At 45.4% G+C, this 22,852-nt stretch overlaps 1 protein-coding gene across 2 annotated transcripts; it reads left to right on the top strand.

Moving 5' to 3' along the window:
• The first annotated feature begins 21 nt into the window (after positions 1 to 21).
• On the top strand, positions 22 to 18,034 carry cunh19orf25 (chromosome unknown C19orf25 homolog). 2 transcript variants are annotated; one of them, XM_043721334.2, is made up of 3 exons: positions 22 to 114; positions 4,156 to 4,304; positions 17,204 to 18,034. In XM_043721334.2, exons 2-3 carry the CDS (start codon positions 4,169 to 4,171, stop codon positions 17,422 to 17,424), a joined length of 357 nt encoding a protein of 118 aa, XP_043577269.1. In that variant the 5' UTR covers positions 22 to 114; positions 4,156 to 4,168; the 3' UTR covers positions 17,425 to 18,034. The 2 variants fall into 2 exon arrangements, with proteins under 2 accessions (XP_043577269.1, XP_043577268.1); XM_043721333.2 differs by having other exon boundaries at positions 35 to 153.
• The last annotated feature ends 4,818 nt before the right edge of the window (positions 18,035 to 22,852 follow it).

Raw genomic sequence — 22,852 nt, 5'->3', positions numbered from 1 at the left:
GGGGTGTGGCCAGGGGTGGTTTGATTGACGTGGTTCCGGCGGCCGCCGCCATTGGGACGGAAGGGAACGGCTTCACGGTCACTCCGATAAACCTCAAACCCCGGGGCCTTTCCGGTAAACCCAGCATCAGGGTCTCGCCGACAATCCCCTCCGGTAGGGTCCTGCCCGGTTCACTCGGATTGTGGTTAAAGAAAGATGAGCGGCTCGAGGCCCGGGGCCAACCTCCACCTCACCCGCCATCCGCCTCCTTCCCCCCCCCCCCCACCATCTCCCCCACCCCCTCACCATCTCCCCCACCCCCCTCACCATCACCCCCACCCCCTCACCATCTCCCCCACCCCCTCACCATCTCCCCCACCCCCCCACCATCACCCCCACCCCCTCACCATCACCCCCACCCCCTCACCATCACCCCCACCCCCTCACCATCTCCCCCACCCCCCCACCATCACCCCCACCCCCTCACCATCACCCCCACCCCCTCACCATCACCCCCACCCCCCACCATCTCCCCTCACCATCTCCCCCACCCCCCCACCATCTCCCCCACCATCTTCCCCCACCCCCTCACCATCTCCCCCACCCCCCACCATCTCCCCTCACCATCTCCCCCGCCCCCTCACCATCTCCCCCACCATCACCCCCACCCCCCCCCCACCATCACCCCCACCCCCTCACCATCTCCCCCACCCCTTCACCATCTCCCCCACCATCACCCCCACCCACCACCATCTCCCCCACCCCCTCACCATCTCCCCCACCCCCTCACCATCTCCCCTCACCATCTCCCCCACCCCCTCACCATCTCCCCCACCCCCCCACCATCTCCCCTCACCATCTCCCCCACTCCCTCACCATCTCCCCCACCATCTCCCCCACCCCCCCACCATTTCCCCTCACCATCTCCCCCACCCACCCACCATCACCCCCACCCTCTCACCATCTCCCCCACCATCTCCCCCACCCCCTCACCATCTCCCCCACCCCCTCACCATCTCCCCCACCCCGTCACCATCTCCCCTCACCATCTCCCCCACCCCCTCACCATCTCCCCCACCCCCTCACCATCACCCTCACCCCCTCACCATCACCCTCACCCCCTCACCATCACCCCCACCCCCTCACCATCACCCCCACCCCCTCACCATCTCCCCTCACCATCTCCCCTCACCATCTCCCCTCACCATCTCCCCTCACCATCTCCCCCACCCCGTCACCATCTCCCCTCACCATCTCCCCCACCCCCTCACCATCACCCCCACCCCCCCCACCATCTCCCCCACCCCCCCACCATCTCCCCCACCCCCAACCATCACCCCCACCCCCCAACATCTCCCCCACCATCACCCCCACCCCCCCACCATCTGCCCCACCCCCCCCCACCATCTCCCCCACCCCACCCACATCTCCCCACCATCTCTCCCACCCCCCCACCATCACCCCCACCCCCCACCATCACCATCACCCCCCCACCATCACCTCCACCATCTCCCCCACCCCCACCATCACCCCCAACCCCCCACCATCACCCCCAACCCCCCCCCCACCATCTCCCCTACCCCCCCCCACCATCAACCCGACCCTCCCCACCATCAACCCCAACCCCCACCATCTCCCCCACCCCCCCACCATCTCACCCAACCCCCTACCATCACCTCAACCTCCAGCATCACCCCACTCTCCCAGCATCTTCCCCAATCCCCACCATCTCCCTCCACCCCCTACCATGAACCCCACCATCTCCCCCACCATCACCCCCACCCCCCCACCATCTCCCCCCACCCCCCCATCAGCCCCACCCACCCTGCCATCACCCCAATCCCCTGCCATCACCCCCAACCCTCCACCATCACCCACAACCCCCCGCCATCACCACCAACGCCCCGCCATCACCCCAACCCCTGCCATAACCCCAACCCCACACCATCACTCCATCCCCCAGCATCTCCCTCAATCCCCTACCATCACCCCAACCCCCTACTATCACCCCAACCCCCTGCCATCACCCCCAACCCCCCACCATCACCCCAGCTGCCAGCATCTCCCCCAACCTCCTACCATCACCCCAACCCCCCCATCTCCCCACCACCCAGCATCTCCCCCACCCCCTACCATCATCCCAACCCCCCACCATCTCCCCCACCTCCCCAGCATCTCTGCCACATACCACTATCACCTCAACCCCCTACCATCAACCCAACCCCCACCATCTCCCCCACCCCCTACCATCAACCCAACCCCCCACCATCTCCCCCACACCCCCAGCATCTCCCCCACCCCCTACCATCATCCCAACCCTCCACCATCTCCCCCATCCCCTACCATCGCCCCAACTCCCAACTATCTCCCCCACCCCCTACCATCACCCCAACCCCCTACCATCACCCCAACCCCCCACCATCTCCCCCACACCCTCAGCATCTCCCCCATCCCCAACCATCACCGCAACCACCATCACCCCAACCCCCACCTGCACTATCTCCCCCAACCACCATCAGCCCCCTCCCCCACCATCTCCCCCAACCACCATCAGGCCCCCCCCACCATCTTCCCCACCCTCCCCACCATCACCGCAACCACCATCAGCCCCCTCCCCCACCCACATCCCCAACCACCATCAGCCCCTCCCCCAACATCTCCCCCTCATCCGCCATTACCTCCCCCCATTCCCACCATCTCCTTCATAATTTCCCCCCGGAACACCCCATCATCCTCACCCCATCGTCTTGTTCCCCAATCCCACAGCCCCCCACCCCCCCACCCATCATCTTCTCTTCTTCCATCCCCATTTTCTCACTCCCCATCCATCTTCTTAAACCCCCCCCCCCCCCAATCTTCTCCCCTTCCCCCATTTTCTCCCTCCATCTGCTCTGCCCTCTTATTTTCTCCACCCCCATTGTCTCCCCTCCTTCCCACCCCCGGAACTTCTCACCCTCCATTGCCTCCTGTCTCCTGAAACACAAAGGACACTTGTTCATATAGAGAGTTGTCATGTCCGGACTGCGCTACCTGATCTGTTTTCTCAGTAACCTTCAAAAGGCTGTGTTATTGAAGGGGACTACTCTGCAGATCTCTGATAGAAAAGTTGGGATGTGGGGCGTTTCGAGGGCTGACACTGGTTCAATTTCAGCATGTTGGAGTGCTGCTGCACAATTATGCTCCACTGAGCTACAGGGAGAGGCTGAACAGGCTGGGGCTGTTTTCCCTGGAGTGTCGGAGGCTGAGGGCTGACCTTATAGAAGTTTACAAAATTATGAGGGGCATGGATAGGATAAATAGACAAAGTCTTTTCCCTGGGGTCCGGGAGTCCAGAACTAGAGGGCATAGGTTTAGGGTGAGAGGGAAAAGATATAAAAGAGACATAAGGGGCAACTTTTTCACGCAGAGGATGGTACGTGTGTGGAATGAGCTGCCAGAGGATGTGGTGGAGGCTGGTACAATTGCAACATTTAAGAGGCATTTGGATGGGTATATGAATAGGAAAGGTTTGGAGGGATATGGGCCGGCTGCTGGCAGGTGGGACTAGATTGGGTTGGGACATTAGGTCGGCATGGATGGGTTAGACCGAAGGGTCTGTTTCCATGCTGTACATCTCTATGATTCCATGTTCAAAAGTGTTGTGCATCTTCTATCATCAAAATCTTGCCAGGTCACTCAATTCCTGAATACACCATGTGTTATTTTTGTTGAATTGTGGCAATAAATTGCTTCCTGTGATGACAACACAGGCTTTCTTTCAGGCATCTGTTATTTAAAAATAATGATGCAGTCCTTGGCACTGTGTCAATATTTGTAGGGCCTAACCCACACAAGGAAAATTTGAAACCCTTATTTCAAGATGACTGTTCTTAGACCTGTGGGAAACAAATTAACAGACATGATAACTGCTGGATTAATAATTATAATTCTTAATTCTGGTGTCTCATAAATTGGGTCACTAACTTGAGTATTTTGCTGTCAGATTGAACAGTTCAATGATAAATGTTCCTATTCAGTGGAGATTTTATTGTGTAACGTATATGAGAATTGGGTATGGATGAAGACACTCATTCAGCAGTATTGTAATGAACAACGCACTGTGTATTGTGTAGTTTTAAAAAGGTGTTACAATAGCTGATTGGTGGGTGTATATTTCTTTTTGAACACGATTCACAGAAACAGAGGTAGTATGTCAGCAAAAAACAAGAAGCGTGTCATTCTGCCAACTCGTCCCGAGCCTCCCACTATCGAGCAGATTCTGGAAGATGTTAGAAGTGCCAGACCATCTGATCCAGTATTCGCTTTATTAGCTGAAGGCTCTGAGGGTATTGTATTTTATTCCAGTAAATTTATAAATTATTTTATTCTTTCTTGTTTCTGATTTTATTTATTTATTTTTAAATTCATCTGCTGTCTCGTATGAATGGTTTTTATCCTGATTAATTAACAGAGTTGGTTATGTGAAAGAAATCTGCAGCTATAACTTTAAACGGTGTGCTCCATTGCTACACTGAAGCATGAGTATGAGACAAGGTTGGGGCAGAGTGTCCTGAAATTTCGTCATGATTGGTTAGCCCAGCAAGTAATGCTGAGGCAGAAGATCCTGTGCTGAAAATCCACCCCAGAGACCTGTGTACAATATCTAGGCTGACACTCTGGGCTTTAGGGTGTAGGTTTGCTCGCTGAGCTGTAGGTTTGATATCCAGACGTTTCATTACCTGGCTAGGTAACATCATCAGTGGCGACCTCCAAGTGAAGCGAAGCTGTTGTCTCCTGCTCTCCATTTATATCTTTCTCCTGCATGGGGTTCCTGGGGTTTGTGGTGATGTCATTTCCTGTTCGTTTTCTGAGGGGTTGATAGATGGCATCTAGATCTATGAGTTTGTTTATGGCGTTGTGGTTGGAGTGCCAGGCCTCTAGGAATTCTCTGGCATGTCTTTGCTTTTAGCCTGTCCCAGGATAGATGTGTTGTCCTAGTCGAAATTAGTGTTTTTTTTCATCCGTGTGTAGGGCTACGAGGGAGAGAGGGTCGTGTCTTTTTGTGGCTAGCTGGTGTTCGTGTATCCTGGTAGCTAACTTTCTTCCTGTTTGTCCTACGTAGTGTTTGTGGCAGTCCTTGCGTGGAACTTTGTAGATGACGTTGGTTTTGTCCATGGGTTGTACTGGGTCTTTTAAGTTTGTTAGTTTGAAGGAATGCTGCCCTTTTGGAGCTCCTACCTTTTGAAAGGTAGGACATTATACTAAGGTTCCATTTGCTCTTGGGTGTATGTAAAAAATACCTTGACACTATTTCAGAAGCTTAGAGGGGAGTTCTCTTGGATATCCTAACAAGTACCAATTCCTTAACTTACGTTTAAAACAGAATGACCAATCATTATAGTATTGCTGTTTGAGGGGTCTTATTCTATTCTGGATTAGTGGTGCTGGAAGAGCACAGCAGTTCACGCAGCATCCGAGGAGCCAGAGCAGTAGGATGCTGCCTGAACTGCTGTGCTCTTCCAGCACCACTAATCCAGAATCTGGTTTCCAGCATCTGCAGTCATTGTTTTTACCTAGCAGGTCTTATTCTATGCAAATTGGTTGCCAAGTTTACTTGTATTTGAACTATACCTATACTTCAAAATTATTTCCATCAATTGTAAAGCAGTTTGGGTGACCTAAGATTGTGAACTGCACTCTGTAAATGAAAATTCATTCTTTAATGTTGGAAAGTACAGGTGGGACCATATACTTACTTTCTCCCAAGATTAAAAAATTGAAATGGCCATGAACTGTTTGGCATATCCTGAATATGAGTTTAAATGGTCTCATGTTATTCATGCTACAGCACCTAGGAGGCAGATCACTTTTTTAACTAATAAATTATATATTTTAGGCAAAAGTCAACATGGATTTGACACTTGGCAATATAGCTGCTCCCTCCCCACCTCATGCAACTTAATTATAAGTTACAAAATGGTTTCTTTGGTGTTCACCAGACACTTAAACGCAACATTCCCTGTTTTTTTCTGAACTGCAAAGGTGAACTACATTGCTGCATGCATCTATTTATTCAAAGGAACTGACTTGTGTGTGACCTTTGTGAAGTCTTGCAAGTTGGACAGGTTTGACAAAGGGTCAGTTAGACTCAAAACGTCAGCTCTTTTCTCTCCTTACAGATGCTGCCAGACCTGCTGAGATTTTCCAGCATTTTCTCTTTTGATGTCTGAGTGGAAAGCTGACTTAATGTTTTGAGTTTGGTGACTCTTCATCAGAACTGAACAACCGAATTGCTTATTAAAAAGTATCTGTCTATTCCTCAATTTATTCAGTGTCCTGGAGTCTGCCACACTCTGGGGTAGTGAATTACACAGATTCATGACCCTTTGAGAGAAGTAATTCCTCCTCATCTCTGTTATAATCTGCTGTCCCTTATCCTAAAGCTATTCTAGATTGCCTCTCTAGTATAAAATCGGCTGTATGTCATGCAGATTATATAAAGCTGCGCTCGTCGAATAGGTTTAACTATTATAATAGTTTTTTGTTACAATGTGCTGTCACTACTGTAAAAAATATTTTCCTGTCAGATACAGAATATGAAACTACAAATTTCTTACTAGCTTAACACCTGAATGTAAAGTCTTCTGTCTCAAGGAAAATGACCTGCTACTGTGGAATTTCCACTTCAGTTCAACTAGTTTGATTTACAATAGTATAAAGTGAAAGCAAATAATAAAACTACTGTGTTCATGCTAGTGGTAGACATGAGTGTCAACATTGCTGGGCAATTAATAGAAAATATTGTACATTGTGTGGAAGTCAGGTGAATTAGGAAGGTGCATGTTAGTTTCTGGCTCCCAACTTGGAATAATTAGTATTAAATTACTTTCTTGTATTTTTAATGTAAATGCAACAGATGTTTGCGATTTTAGAGGAGATTTGTAGATCAGGTTGTAAGTTTGCTCACTGAGCTGGTAGATTTGTTCTTAGCAGTTTCGTCACCATGCTAGGTAACATTATCAGTGAGCCTCCAATGAAGCACTCGTGTTCTGACCTGCTTGCTATTTATGTGTCTTGGTCTGTTGTATGTTATTTATGCGTCTTGGTCAGTTGTGGTGGTGCTAATTTTTATATTAGATTAGATTTTTAGATTACATTACAGTGTGGAAACAGGCCCTTCGGCCCAACAAGTCCACACCGACCCGCCGAAGCGCAACCCACCCATACCCCTACATTTACCCCTTAACTAACACTACGGGCAATTTAGCATGGCCAATTCACCTTACCTGCACATCTTTGGACTGTGGGAGGAAACCGGAGCACCTGGAGAAAACCCACGCAGACACGGGGAGAACGTGCAAACTCCACACAGTCAGTCGCCTGAGGCGGGAATTGAACCTGGGTCTCTGGTGCTGTGAAGAAGGTGTACATCTAAAAATATATAAACATCATAAGTCATTTTATATTTTCTGTGCTGACATGAAATCTTCCCACAATGACATCTTTATAGAGATGAAGAGTTTTTCGTGTTTTTTTCAATCCAACTTGCACTTGATTACTTCATGATGTTGTTCTATGAATTAGCACCAATAGTTTTGTATCCCTTTCAAATAGAACTGAGCACAGTAATATTATGATCAGTGCATTATAGAGCATTAATAGAAGTCTGGCTACATTGCTGGACATTTTTAAATAGCAGCACTGCATTGTCTAAATAATAGTGACATTTAGTTATTTTCTGCTGCCTCTGATTCAGCTAGTGGTACTTTTCCTCTATTCACTTCGTTCTTTGACTGTGTGCTGTTCCATCCATGTGCAACATCTTGGATTTCTCAGTACTAAACTACCCCAATCTATATAATTGATTCAAAACACCTTGCTAGACGTTGGTTGCTTTTAACTTGTAACTGCTCTCTCCATTTTATGGCTATCTACAAATATAAAACAAGTGTCTTGTTTTAAGATACTTTTGTCATAAAATTTCTGAGGAGAAAGTGAGGTCTGCAGATGCTGGAGATCAAAGTTGAAACTTTATTGCTGGAACAGCACAGCAGGTCAGGCAGCATCCAGGGAACAGGAGATTCGACGTTTCGGGCACAGGCCCTTCTTCCTGAAGAAGGCCCTGTGCCCGAAACGTCGAATCTCCTGTTCCCTGGATGCTGCCTGACCTGCTGTGCTGTTCCAGCAATAAAGTTTCAACTCATAAAATTTCTGTATCATTGAAAGGAGAGACTAACTATGACTGTCCCAATTTTGATTAGAAAGTTGAAATTTAGGATTAACTTCTAATGTTTATAGATGATCCAGTTTTGACTCAACTTCCTCTTTATTTTGGGGTTTTGTACTCTGGCTTTGTGGTCTTAAACTTTGATGCTAACGAGGCAAGAAATGGACCAAAGCTAACTATTACTTTGCTGTCTGTTGAGATGAATGTTAAAATAGTCTTCCCACACGTTGCATTTTCCATTTTGAGAAAAATTCTCCTGTATCCCAAGGCCTTTCTGTCATTAACCATCAGCAGCACCTTAGCCCACTTAGCAATCTAGGTCTAAAGTTGAACAAGTCCATGTACCAAGGAACGATAGTAACATAAAAACAGGAGGACACCACTTAACCCCTTGTGTATGTTCCACCATTTAATAAAATCATGACAAACCTTATTGAACATTGATTGTTATTTGCAGAGGAAGTTCAAAATTTCTTATATCTTTTGTGTATAGAAGTATTTTTTAATTTCTTGAAAGAGTTAGTTCTAATTTATGAATTTTGCATCATAATCCTATAGTTCCCAACTAGTTTTTTCTCTCTCTCAATCTGCACTGTCTGTTACCCTTAATAGCTTAAAAACTTTGTTCGAATCACTCAATCTAAATTCTATGGGTTACAATTCCAGTTTGTATAAGTTGAGCCTTGAGGTTCAGGTATCCATCTAGTAAATCTATGCTACAGACCATTCTCCTTAAGGTGTGGTGCCCAGAGCTGCTCTCAATACTGCAGGTATTGCTTGTATATTCTAGCCACTGCCTTTATCGTCCTCTAGATCTAATGGCCAGCATTCCATTAACCTTTTTGTTTCTTGTCTGTAACTGATCATGACATGCAAATGATTTATGTACCTGAACTTATGGGGATCTTTGATTCCCCACTATTTCCAGCTTTCTTCCATTTATAAAGTATCGTTTTATGTCAGTTTCTGGGCCTAAAGTAGAGGATTTCACATTCAACTACATTGAAATGCATTTGCCACAATTTTCACCACTCACGTTATCAGTCATATGTTCCTTCCACCAGTGGTAGGGAAATTATTGGAGAAGGTTCCTACGGTAGTATTTACTCACATTTAAGAAAATAGACAGCATGACTTTATGCAGGGAAGATCATGTGTCTCAAACTTGATTGAGTTTTTTTTTGAGGAAGTGAGAAAAATAATTCAAGGTATGGCAGTAGATGTTGTCTAATGGACTTTAGCAAGTCATTTGACAAGGTCCCTCATAGGCTGATACAAAAGGTGATTGCATGGGATCTGTGGTGATGTATACAGAACTGGCTTAGTCATAGAGGGTAGAGAGTAGTGGTAGAAGGTGGTGTTTCAGATTGGTGATCTGTAACTAATGGTGTAGTGCAGGAATCCGTACTGGGACCCTTGTTTGTAATATAAAAAATAAATGATTTGAAGGAGAATGTAGGTGGCCTGATTAGTAAATTTTCAGAAGACGCAAAGATTGGGGGAGTTGTTGATAATGAGGATTGCCAGAGGATACGGCAGGATGTAGATAAGATAGAGACTTGGGTGAAGAAATGGAAGGTGGAGTTTAATCTGGACAAATACAAGATGATGCACTTTGGGAGATCTAATACAGGACTTTTTAATAGCACCAATGTAAACAGGGATCTATATGTACAGGTCCATTGTTCCCTGAAAGTGGCAACACAAATGGATAAGTTGGTTAAGGAGGTAAGGCATTCTTGCCTTCATTGATCTGGGCGCAGAAAATAAAAAGTGGCAAGCCGGTGGGCGGCACGGTGGCACAGTGGTTAGCACTGCTGCCTCACAGCGCCAGAGACTGGTTCAATTCCCGCCTCAGGCGACTGACTGTGTGGAGTTTGCACGTTCTCCCCGTGTCTGCGTGGGTTTCCTCCGGGCGCTTCGGTTTCCTCCCACAGTCCAAAGATGTGCAGGTCAGGTGAATTGGCCATGCTAAATTGCCCGTAGTGTTAGGTAAGGGGTAAATGTAGGGGTATGGATGGGTTGCGCTTCGGCGGGTCGGTGTGGACTTGTTGGGCTGAAGGGCCTGTTTCCACACCGTAATGTAATCTAATCTAATGTTGTAGTTGTATTGAACTTTAGGCTACATTTGGAATATTGTGCACAATTCAGGTAACCACACTATCAAAAAGATGTGGAGCTTTGGAGAGGTACAGAAATGGTTTAGCAGGATGTTGCTGGGTTTGGTGTGTGTCATAAATATATAGGCAGAGAATAGAGGGATGTGGACAGCGTGGAACCAGAGGGTTTCTTAGTTTAGAAAGGCATGATGTGTTGCCGCAGTCTTGGTGGGCCAAAGGGCCTATTCATTTGCTGTTCTGTTATTTGTAATGTTATGTTCGGTCTACAATGCTAACAATGGTACTGACAAATCTTTGTTATTGACAAATCTTATACATTGCTTTCTATCCTACCAACTAAGTTGTTAATAAATGTTTGAATAATTAAAGGGTCATCACACATTATTAGAAGACACCACCAGTCACATTCTACCATTAGAGTCTTGACATCATCTCTATTCTGTCTTCTATCACTTAGGCAGTTTCTGAACCAGGTCAGCGATCTGCCTTAAATTCTATGATCTTCAAATTGAGTTAACAATCTCTGGAAGTCGATTTAAACAGTATTGGCAGACATTTCCCTCATCTCTTCAAGAAATATTCCATCAAGTTTTATTGGACTGGACCTGTCCTTCATAAATCCATGCTGTTTTCTGATCAACTGGCAAATTTTAGTCACTGTATCCTTGATTATAGATATCCACAATTTCCCCACAACAGATGTCAAGATGACTATTCGGTAACTTCATGTAGCAGAATGGCATGAGCAATTTTGCATTCTAATCATAGAGATGTTCAGCATGGAAACAGACCCTTTGGTCCAACTTGTCCATGCCAGCCAGATATCTTAACCTAATCTAGTCCCATTTACCAGCACTTGGCCCATATCCCTCTAAATCCTTCCAATTCACATATCCATCCAGATGTCTTTTAAATGAGGCAATTATGCCAGCCCCCACCACTTCCTCTGGCAGTTCATTCCATACACACACCACCCTCTGCATGAAAACATTGCCCCTTAGGTCCATTTTATATCTTTCCCCACTCACCCTAAACCTATGCCCTCTACGTCTGGACTCTCCCACTATTTATCCTATCCATGCTCCTCATGATTTTATAAACCTCTATCAGGTCACCCCTCTGCTTCCGGCAAAAACAGTCCCAGTCTATTCAGCCTCTATTCAGTCTATTCAGGTCAAATTTTTCAATCCAGGCAACATTCTTGTAAATATTTTCTGAACCCTTTCAAGTTTCACAACATCCTTCCAATAGGAAGGAGGCCAGAATTTCATGCAATATTCCAACAGTGGCCTAACCAATGTCCTGTACAGCCGCAAAATGACCTCCCAACTCCTGTACTCAATACTCTGACCAATGAAGGAAAGCATACCAAACGCCACCTTCACTATCCTATCTACCTGCGACTCTACTTTCAAGGAACTATGAACCTGCACTCCAGGGTCTCTTTGTTCAGCAACACTCCCTAGGACCTTACCACTAAGTGTGTAAGTACTGCTGTGATTTGCTATTCCAAAATGCAACACCTTGTATTTATCTAAATTAAACTCCATCTGCCACTCCTCAGCCCATTGGCCCACCTGATCAAGATCACATTGTACTCTGAGGTAACCTTCTTCACTGGAGGAGAAAGTGAGGACTGCAGATGCTGGAGATCAGAGCTGAAAATGTGTTGCTGGAAAAGCACAGCAGGTCAGGCAGCATCCAAGGAACAGGAGAATCGACGTTTCGGGCATAAGCCCTTCTTCAGGAATGAGGAAAGTGTGTCCAGCAGGCTAAGATAAAAGGTAGGGAGGAGGGACTTGGGGGAGGGGCGTTGGAAATGTGATGGATGGAGGGAGGTCAAGGTGAGGGTGATAGGCCGGATTGGGGTGGGGGCGGAGAGGTCAGGAAGAAGATTGCAGGTTAGGAAGGCAGTGCTGAGTTCGAGGGATTTGACTGAGACAAGCTGGGGGGAGGGGAAATGAGGAAACTGGAGAAATCTGATTTCATCCCTTGTGGTTGGAGGGTTCCCAGGCGGAAGATGAGGCGCTCCTCCTCCAACCGTCGTGTTGCTATGGTAGACAATGGAGGAGTCCAAAGACCTGCATGTCCTTGGTGGAGTGGGAGGGGGAGTTGAAGTTTTCAACCACAGGGTGGTCCGGGTGTCCCAGAGGTGTTCTCTGAAATGTTCCGCAAGTAGGCGGCCTGTCTCCCAATATAGAGGAGGCCACATCGGGTGCAGCGGATGCAATAGATGATGTGTGTGGAGGAGCAGGTGAATTTGTGGCGGATATGGAAGTGTCCCTTGGGGCCTTGGAGGGAAGTAAGGGGGGGAGGTGTGGGCGCAAGTTTTGCATTTCTTGCGGTTGCAGGGGAAGGTGCCGGGAGTGGAGGTTGGGTTGATGGGGGGTGTGGACCTGACGAGAGAGTCACGGAGGGAGTGGTCTTTTCGGAACGCTGATAGGGGAGGGGAGGGGAATATAATCCCTGGTGGTGGGGTCCGTTTGGAGGTGGCGGATGATACACTACATGGAGGTTGGTGGGGTGGTAGGTGAGGACCAGTGGGGTTCTGTCCTGGTGGCGGTTGGAGGGGTGGGTCTCAAGGGCAGAGGAGCGGGAAGTGGAAGAGATGCGGTGGAGGGCATCGTCGACCACGTCTGGGGGGAAATTGCGGTCCTTGAAGAAGGAGGCCATCTGGGTTGTACGGTTTTGGAACTGGTCCTCCTGGGAGCAGATGCGGCGGAGACAAAGGAATTGGGAATATGGGATGGCGTTTTTACAAGGGCAGGGTGGGAGGAGGTGTAGTCTAGGTAGCTGTGGGAGTCGGTAACCACCCCACTCTGGCCTATCACCCTCACCTTGACCTCCCTCCACCTATCGCATTTCCAACGCCCCTCCCCCAAGTCCCTCCTCCCTACCTTTTATCTTAGCCTGCTGGACACACTTTCCTCATTCCTGAAGAAGGGCTTATGCCCGAAACGTCGATTCTCCTGTTCCTTGGATGCTGCCTGACCTGCTGCGCTTTTCCAGTAACCTTCTTCACTGCCCACTAAACCTGCAATTTTGGTGTCATCTGCAAACTTACTAACTATAACTCTTATGCTCACATCCAAATCATTTGTATAAATGACGAAAAGTAGTGGACCCAGCACCGATCCTTGTGGCACTCCACTGGTCAGAGGCCTCCAGTCTGAAAAACATCCCTCCACCACCACCCTCTGTCTTCTACCTTTGAGCCAGTTCCGTATCCAAATGGCTAGTTCTCCCTGTATTCCATAAGATCTAACTTTGCTAACCAGCCTCCTATGGGGAGCCTTGTTGAACGCATTACTGAAGTCCATACAGATCACGTCCACCACTCTGCCCTCATCAGTGCTCTTTGTTACTTCTTCAAAAAACTGAATCAAGTTAGCAAGACATGATTTCTCTTGCACAAAGCCATGCTAACTATCCCTAATCAGTCCTTGCCTTTCCAAATACATGTAAATTCTGTCTGTCAGGATGCCCTCCAACAACCTGCACATCACCAACATCAGGCTCACCAGTCTATAGTTCCCTGGCTTGTCCTTACCACCTTTCTTTAATAGTGGTACCACGTTGGCCAACTTCCACTCTTCCGGCACCACACCTGTGATTATCGATGATACAAATATCTCAGCAAGAGGACCAGCAATGACTTCCCCAGCTTCCCACAGAGTTTGAGGGTACACCTGATCAGGTCCTGGGGATTTATCCACTTTTATGTATTTCAAGACATCCACCTTACCACTAAGTGTGTAAGTCCTGCTATGATTTGCTATTCAGGTCAGGTCCTGTGGATTTAATATGGACATTTTTCAAGATGTCACCATCTATTTCCCCACGTTCTATATTTTCCATGTCCTTCCCACACTAAACACTGATGCAAAATACTTGTTTAATATTTCCCCCATCTCCTATGGCTCCACACATAGGCTGCCTTGCTGATCTTTGAGGGGCCCTATTGTCTCCCTAGTTACCCTTTTGTCCTTGATGTATTTATAAAAAACCCTTTGGATTATCCTTCACCCTATTTGCCAAAGCTATCTCATGTCCTCTTTTTGTCCTCCTGATTTCCTTCTTAAGTATACTCCTACTGCCTTTATATTCTTCTAACGGTTCCATCGAACGATTTTGTCTGTACCTGACACGTTTCCTCCTTTTTCATAACCAAAATCTCAATTTCTCTAGTCATCCAGCATTCCCTGCATCTACCAGCCTTTCCTTTCATCCTAACAGGAATATACTGTTTCTGGACTGTCATTATCTCATTCTTGAAGGCTTCCCATTTTCCAGCCATCCCTCTATCTGCGAACATTGGCTCTCAGTTAGTTTTGAAAGTTCTTACCTAGTACTGTCAAAATTAGCCTTCCTCCAATTTAGAACTTCAACCTTTAGATGCAGTCTATCCTTTTCCATCACTATTTTAAAACTAATGGATTTATGGCTGCTGGCCCCAAAAATGCTCCTTCACTGACACCTCAGTCACCTGCCCTGCCTTATTTCCCAAGAGTATGTCAAGTTTCACACTAGTAGGTACATCCACATACTGAATCAGAAAATTTTCTTGTACACACTTATAACAAATTCCTTTCCATCTAAACCCTTAACATTATGGCAATCTCAATCAATGTTTGGAAAGTTAAAATCCCCTGCCATAACTACCCTATTATTCTTACACATAACTGAAATCTCCTTACAAGTTTGTTTCTCAATTTCCCGCTGACTTATTAGGGGGTCCATAATACAATCCCAGTAAGGTGATCATCCCTTTATTTCTCATTTACACCCAAGTAACTCCCCTAGATATATTCCCAGGACTATCCTCCCTAAGTTCAACTGTAATGCTATCCCTCATCAAAAATGCCACTCCCCCTCCTCTGTTGTTGCCCCCCTTTCTATCTTTCCTGTAGCATTTGTATCCTGGAACATTAAGCTGCCAGTCCTGCCCATCCCTGAGCCATGTTTCTGTAATTGCCATGATATGCCAGTCCCATGTTCCGAAACATGTCCTGAGTTCACCTACTTTCCCTGTTTGGCCTTCTGAATTGAAGTAAATGCAGCTTAATTTATCAGTCCTACCTTGTTCTCTGCTTTGTCCCTGTCTGCCTTGACTGTTTGACTTGCTCTTCTTCCCAACTGTGTCAATGTCAGATTCATCTCTTTCCTCACTATCTCCCTGGGTCCCCACCCCCACCTTACTAGTTTAAATCCTATGGTGCAGCTCTAACAAATCTCCCTGCCAGTATATTAGTCCTCTTCCAATTCAGCTGCAATCCATCCTTCTTGTACAGGTAACTTCTACCCCAGAAGAGATTAGATTCCCTGCAGCGTAGAAACAGGCCCTTCAGCCCAACAAGTCCACACCAACCCTCCGAAAAGTAACCCACCCAGACTCATTTCCCTATATTTACTCCTGACTAATGCACCTAACACAAAGGGCAATTTAGCATGGCCAATTCACCTGACCCGCATATCTTTTGGAATGTGGGAGGAAATCGGAGCACCCGGAGGAAACCCATGTAGACACGGGAAGAACGTGCAAACTCCGCACAGACAGTCTTCCAATGATCCAAAAATGTGAACCCTTCTCGTATGCACCAGCTCCTCAGTCACGCATTCATCTGCTCTATCCTCCTATTCCTACCCTCATTAGCTCGTAGCACTAGGAGTAATCCAGATATTGCTACCCTCAAGGATGTCCTTTTTAAATTCCTGCCTAACTTTCTATCTTTCCGTTCAGAATCTCATCCTTTTCCCTTCCTATGTCGTTGGTTCCGATTTGTACAATGACCTCCTGCTGGTCCCTCTCTCCTTTGAGAACATTCTGCACCCTCTCTGAGACATCCTTAATCCTGGCACCAGGGAGGCAACACACCATTCTGATTTTTCGCTGTTGGCCACAGAAACGTCTGTCTGTGCCTCTGACTAGATAGTCCCCAACACAATCGATTGCTTGGAACCTCATTATATTAGAGCCTGTCTCAATACCAGAAACTTGGCTGTTCGTGCAACATTCCCCTGAGAGTCCATCACCCACTATATTTTCCAAAACAGCATAGTTGTTTGAAATGGGGATAGCCACAGAAGACTCCTGTACTACCTACCCACCTTTCCTACCTTTCCTGGAGTTAACCCATCTATCTGATTATATCGGCGGCTTTTCTCCCTTCCTATGACTGCCCTCCATCACACCCCCTTGCTCAGGTAAATTCCTCGTTGCCTCTAACTGTCACTCCTACCGATCCATTTGATCTGATAGGATTTGCAACCAATTGAAGCCATGAGTTTACTGATGGAGCGGAAATTTAGAAACACTAAGGAATAATAGATATAAAATCACAACCAACCATATGTATTTGGAGGTTAGGATAATTGAGTAATTGAACCAATATTTGTGAAGTAGACTTTTAAAATATCTTTCATGGGATGTTAGTATCAAAGGCAAGGCCAGTTTATTGTCCATCCCGAATTGCCTGTGAACTGAGTGGCCAGCTGTGCTATTTCTGGGGGCAATAAAGAGTGACCATTTTACAATGAGCCTGGAGCCGCATATAAGGCCAGACCTGATAGGGATGAAATATTTTCTTTCCAGAAGGCGATTGATGAACCAGATTTGTTTTTATATAAAGTGATAATTGCCCTGGTCACCATTAATGATGGTGTAACTGAGACTAGATTTTAGTTCCAGATTTAGTCATTGCATTTAAATTCCACCAGTTAACATGCTGGGATTTGAACCCATGAGGTTCCCAGAGCATTAGCTGAAGTCTCTGGATTATTAATCTGATGATGTATCTATTGTGCTACTTTCCCCTATGAAAGTTACAATATGCAACTTATTAGGCCAAGTGCTTTTTTTAATCATAAAACAACTTTTTTTGTTAACATTTATTTTCAGAATTTCTGATTCCGGTGAGAGCAGAAGTGTCACTGCCAGATGTGGAAACTCAGTACCAGCAAAGCAAAGCCTATGTTGAACTGAATAAACGTTTAGAAGTTGAACTTAAAGAATTGGCATTGCGATCTGAAGAGTTGAAGAAAGCAGGGGAACAACTTGATCTAAGTATTTCTGAAATTAAAGATAAGCATTTTCAAAACCAAGCAAATGATAAAGAATAGATTCTAATTAGGACTGGATTCTGGCCCATGGAAATTAAGAAATCGGCCACTTCGACTGGACCCTGTTTGCAGTTTAAGTATGATTTTTCCCTCTGGTTTTGTGAAACAGATGAAGAGGTGGCTTTGCATATTTCAGAGATACTGACTCAAAGTGGTTATAAGGGATTTGTGGAACACCAAGACCAAGTGGCTGGACATCTGGTAATAAAAGAAGTAACCAATGTTATCCAGCAAAGTAAAGTCACCATCATCATCTTGTCACAAAGTTCCCTGGGCAGTGGCTGGTGTCGCAGAGTCTCTGAGTGGAACTTGCAGCATTCAATTGAGAAGGGAAACAAGGTTCTTCCAGTCTACTTTAATATAAAGACGGAACAAATTCCACCAGTTTTTAGACACATTAATGGACTTCATTACGACTCCAACTTTTTTACTAAAAGATTGCTGGATAGTTTGAAATCAAGAAAGAAATCAACATAAAAATATGTTAATCAAATGAAAGTTTGTTTAGAACAAGGCAAAGAAGCATCATTGGAGTAGGTTAGAAGCATCAATGATCATTACCTGTGGTTTTCATCTGTGATGAATAAATTGCATTGTTTCAAATTTGTTACTTTCAATTTCATTGAGTGAATTTTTGACAGACTGAACAACAGGGACAGAATCAGATCAAGATTACTGGTATTAATTTTACACCTACACTAAACATTCCCTCAAGTATCAATGGAATTTTCTGTCAGCAGATTCCATATCCCTTTTCAATTAAGGTTTATCTTCAATATTTCTAGTATGAATATAGCCCAGAGGTTGTAGCAATCTCTTCATATGTAAACTGTGATCTCATCATCACACATGTATTTCTGATGTTCTGAAAGGCATGTTCAACACTTTAATGTCCAGTGCTTTAATGTGATAAGGCTGAATATAAATAAGCAACAGAAACAACTTGCATTTCTAAAGCACCTTTAGATCGTGTCCTAAAGTGGTTCATGGATAAATAAGAAGAAGAAGCTGGATACTGTTGAAGAAGTTGATAGGATGAGCAATCAGTTGGTTCAAATAAGTGGAATTAAGGAGGAGTGGGAGTTAGGAAGATGAACAGACTTAGGGATGGATTCCCAGAACAGGGAACCTTGCCTGTCATGTGAATGGGATGGAATGCATGAAAAGAGGGGGCAGAGATGATGGTCTAGTGGAAACACTCACAAGGTGAGTGGTCCAGAGACTCAGGTAATGTCCTGGGGTATTGGGTTCAAACCCAATCACGGCAGATGGTGAAATTTGCCTAATGATAACCAATGTTGTGTTAAAAAAAATTGTCAGTTGCCCTACTGTTCTTTAGTGAAATAAATTAACTGGGTTGGCCTACATGTAACCATAAACCTGCAGAAATGTTGACTCTTAACTGCTCTGTACTCTCTAGCAAGTCACTCAGTTGTATCAACTGCTGCAGAGTTTGAAAAAAATAAATGAAAATGGATGGAAGACCTTGGCACTGCAAATACCAAAAAGGAACACTCCTGCTGACCCTGCCAAATACTCCTTACTAACATTTGAGGGCTAGTGTCAAAATTGAGTGAACTGAAGCCCCGGCAACTCAAGCAACCACCTAATATTCTTTTGGAATCATAGCATGCGAGGAATGACCCAGACAAGGCTATCATTATTCCTAGGTTTGTTCTATTGCACTGGCAGTACATACCCAACGGAGGTGGTACATTGGTATACAGGAGGGGGTTGCTCTGTAAATCTTCAACATTGACTTCGGTCCCCATGCTATCTTGTGACATCAGGCCAAACATGGGCAAGGAAGTACTTGTAGCATAGCGGCAGAAGGTCTGGATGGGAGACTTCTATGTACAGGGAGTTAATTAACAGTACTACTGGTCAGGTCCTAAACAACATAGCTGATAACTGAGTCTGCAGAAGGTGGTTGGGGGAGTCAGCTGGACTTTGTTACTTTCTAGTATGAGAGTAACTTGATCGTCCAAGTGCAGATGGATCTGTCCATGACCGTAATCAGTAAGAGTGTCCACTGCACAGTCCTTGTTTTTTTTTCTTGTTTTTTTTTTTGTTTTTATAATTTAACCCCCACACTACCACCTAAGTGCGGTAGTGCTTATTTTTTTCCCCAGCACCCATGGTGTGTGTGTGCAGGTGTGAGACAGTGAAAGACACAAAGTGCACGAATCTTTATTCAATTTCCACCACCAGGAAGATAGGAAAACACCCGGGTGGCCAGTGACAAACACTGCCCTTCACATCAAAGGGCAGTGCTGTGTGATCAAAACAGTGAAGGGGAGGGTAGGGACTAAATCAAAATAGAATTGGAGGGAGAAATGATGCACTCCACTCCCTGCGGCGCACACCTCTCCCTGAACAACTCCAGGGTGTTGGTCGACACCGCGTGCTCCTTCTCCAAGGACACCCGGGCTCTAATGTAACCGCGGAAGAGGGGCAGGCAGTCGGCCCTAACGACCCCCTCCACGGCCCGCTGCCTGGACCTGTTGATGGCTGCACAGTCCTTGTAGAGAAGCAGTCTCATCTTCACATTGGAGGTATCATCCATCATGTGATGTGGCACTGTCACCATGCTAAATGGGATAAACTTCAACCAAATTGAACAGCTTCAGACTGGCCACCTGTGAAGCACCTTGACCTATCAGTATCAGCAAATAGAGGTTATAAACAATGTGGCTCAATCTGAGACTTGGTTCTTAGGGGCAACAATGTGGATTTTATGATGGGGTCCAAACATGGCTTTGATCTCTCTCTGTTGCTTATCTAGAGGAAATTGCAATGATTGGATGCAAGTCGGAAATGTAGTCTGACAAAATTAAGATGAGTAGGCAGTTAGGGCAAAAGTTGTAGAGAGTCAAATGTCTAACGCACACATAAAAGTCTTGTTTTCTTAATCATTCTTGGGATGTAGGTGTGCTGGCAAGGTCAGCATTTGTTGTCCATTTCCAATTGCTCTTGTGAAGGTGGCAAGCTGCTTCCTTGAACCACTAGTCCATGTGGTGTGGGCACACTTGAGTAATATTGGGTAGAGAGGATTTGACCTAGCATCAACAAAGGAATGGTAAGGTATTCCCAAATCAGGTTGGTGTGAATAGATCACAAGCTTGAAGATTGCGGTACTGCTATGTATCCACGCAATTGTTCTTCTCGACAACAGAGGGCTCGGGTTTGAAAGGTGCTATTGAAAACCCATTGGCTATTTGCTGCATATGGCAAATACTGTTAGCATTGTCCATCAATGCTGAAGGGAGTAATCATTGGGCTGTTTTTGCTTGGATGCTGCTAACCTTGATTGTTTTTGGAGCCCTAATCATTAACCAAACGGGGAGGATTCCATAACATATGCTTTTCTGGAAGATGATATTTGCTTTGATGGAGATAGTATAAAGGTATAGAAAAGATTCACAGAGATAGTTTCAGATATGAGGAACATCCCTTATACAGACACATTGGAAAAACATAAAGGTGGGTAAATCCCCAGGACATGATCAGGTATACCCCAGAACTTTATGGGAAGCTAGCGAAGTGATTGCTGGGTCCCTTGTTGAGATATTTGTATGATCGATAGCTACGGGTGAGATGCCAGAAGACTGGAGGTTGGAAAATGTGTCATTATTAAATAAAGAAACATTAAGGAAAAGCCAGGAAACTATGGACCAGTGAGCCTGACATTAGTGGTGGGTAAGTTGTTGAATGGGATTCTAGGGGACAGAATTTACATGTATTTGGAAAGGCAAGGACTGATTAGGGATAGTCAATATGGCTTTGTGCATGGGAAATCATGCCTTGCTAACTTGATTTTAATTTTTTGAAGAAGTGACAGCATTACTGAAGGCAGAATGATGGATGTTGTCTATGTGGACTTCAGTAAGGCATTCAGCAAGGTTCCACATGGTAGACTGGTTAGCAAGGTTAGATCAGGTGGAATACAGGAAGAGCTAGTCATTTAGACAGAAAATTTGCTTGAAAGTAGGAGACAGAGGGTGGCGGTGGAGGGTTGCTTTTTGTACTAGAGGCCTGAGACCAGCAGTGTGCAACAAGGATCGATGCTGGGCCCACTGCTTTTTGTCATTTATATAAATGATTTTAGTTGTGAATATAGGAGGTATGGTTCGTAAGTTTGCAGATGCCACCAAAATTGGTGGTGTGAGCGACAGTGAAGAAAGTTGCCTCAGAGTACAATAAGACATTGATCAGATTGACCAATGAGCCAAGGAGTGGCAGATGGAGTTTAATTTAGATAAAATGTGAAGTGTTGCATTTTGGTAAGGCGAATCAGGGCAGGACTTATACACTTCATGGTAAGGTCCTGAGGAGTGTTGCCAAACAAAGAGATCTTGGGTGCAGGTTAATAGTTCCTTGAAGGTGGAGTTGCAAGTTGGAAGGATAATGAAGAAGACGCTTGCTACGTTTACCTTTATTGGTCAGTGCATTAAGTATAGGAGTTGGGAGGTTATGTTGCGGCTATACAAGACATTGGTGAGGCCACTTTTAGAATACTGTGTTCAATTTTGGTCTCCTTGCTATAAGAAAGATGTTAAACCTGAAAGGGTATAGAAAAGATTTACAAGGATGTTTCTGGTATTGGAGGTTTGAGCTATAGGGAGAGGCTGAAAAGGAGGCTGAGGCTATTTTCCCTGGAGTGTTGGAGGCTGACGGGTGACCTTGTAGAGGTTTATAAAATCGTGAGGGGCATGAATCAGATGAATAGCGAAGGTCTTTTTCCCAGGGAAGCGGAGTCCAAAACTAGAAGGGATAGCTTCAAGGTCAGAGGGGAAAGATTTAAAAGACATCTACAGGGCAACTTTTTCATGCAGACAATGGTGTACATATGGAATGAACTACCAGTGGAATTGGTGAAGGCTGGTACAATTACAACATTTAAAAGTCACCTGGATGGGTGCATGAATAGTAAGGGTTTAAAGGTATTCGGGCCAAATGTTGGCAAATGGGACTAGATTAATTTAGGATAGCTGATTGGTATAAATGAGTTGGACCAAACGGTCTGTTTCCCTGCTATACATCTCTGTAATCTATAATGGGGCTATTTTCTTTGAAGAAATGATACAGAGGAGATTTAAAGAGATGCACAAAATAATGGGGGCGGAGGGTTACAGGACAATTTGAAAGAGAAATATTTTTCTGAATGGTCAAATTGAGAACCAGATGATACTGATTTAAGGTGCTTAGCAAAAGAAGCAATGGTGCAACAATGACAAACCTATTCACACAGAATCATTCAGATCTAGAATGCATTACCTAAGGGCCTTGTGAAGGTTGATTCAATAACGATTTTCAAAAGGGACTTGGAATATTATCTGAAAAGCAGACATTTGTAGAGTACCAGGAAAAGACAGGAGAACGGCACTCCGTGCAAAACTCTTGAAGAGGACTGGCACAAACATGATGG

This window comes from Chiloscyllium plagiosum, unplaced genomic scaffold (genome assembly GCF_037043375.1).
Source record: "Chiloscyllium plagiosum isolate Xiang-an unplaced genomic scaffold, Cpla_swu_hap1 HiC_scaffold_28, whole genome shotgun sequence".
In the NCBI taxonomy this organism is placed as follows: domain Eukaryota; kingdom Metazoa; phylum Chordata; class Chondrichthyes; order Orectolobiformes; family Hemiscylliidae; genus Chiloscyllium; species Chiloscyllium plagiosum.
Note: the sequence above shows the minus strand (reverse complement) of the source record. Positions and strands in the feature narration are given on the sequence as shown.

Excerpts from the sequence above, each read along its gene's own strand:
- cunh19orf25 (XM_043721334.2), top strand. The coding sequence starts at position 4,169 with ATGTCAGCAAAAAACAAGAAGCGTGTCATTCTGCCAACTCGTCCCGAG. Across the intron at positions 4,305-17,203 it reads ATTAGCTGAAGGCTCTGAGG|AATTTCTGATTCCGGTGAGA; the intron begins GTATTGTATTTT and ends ATTTATTTTCAG.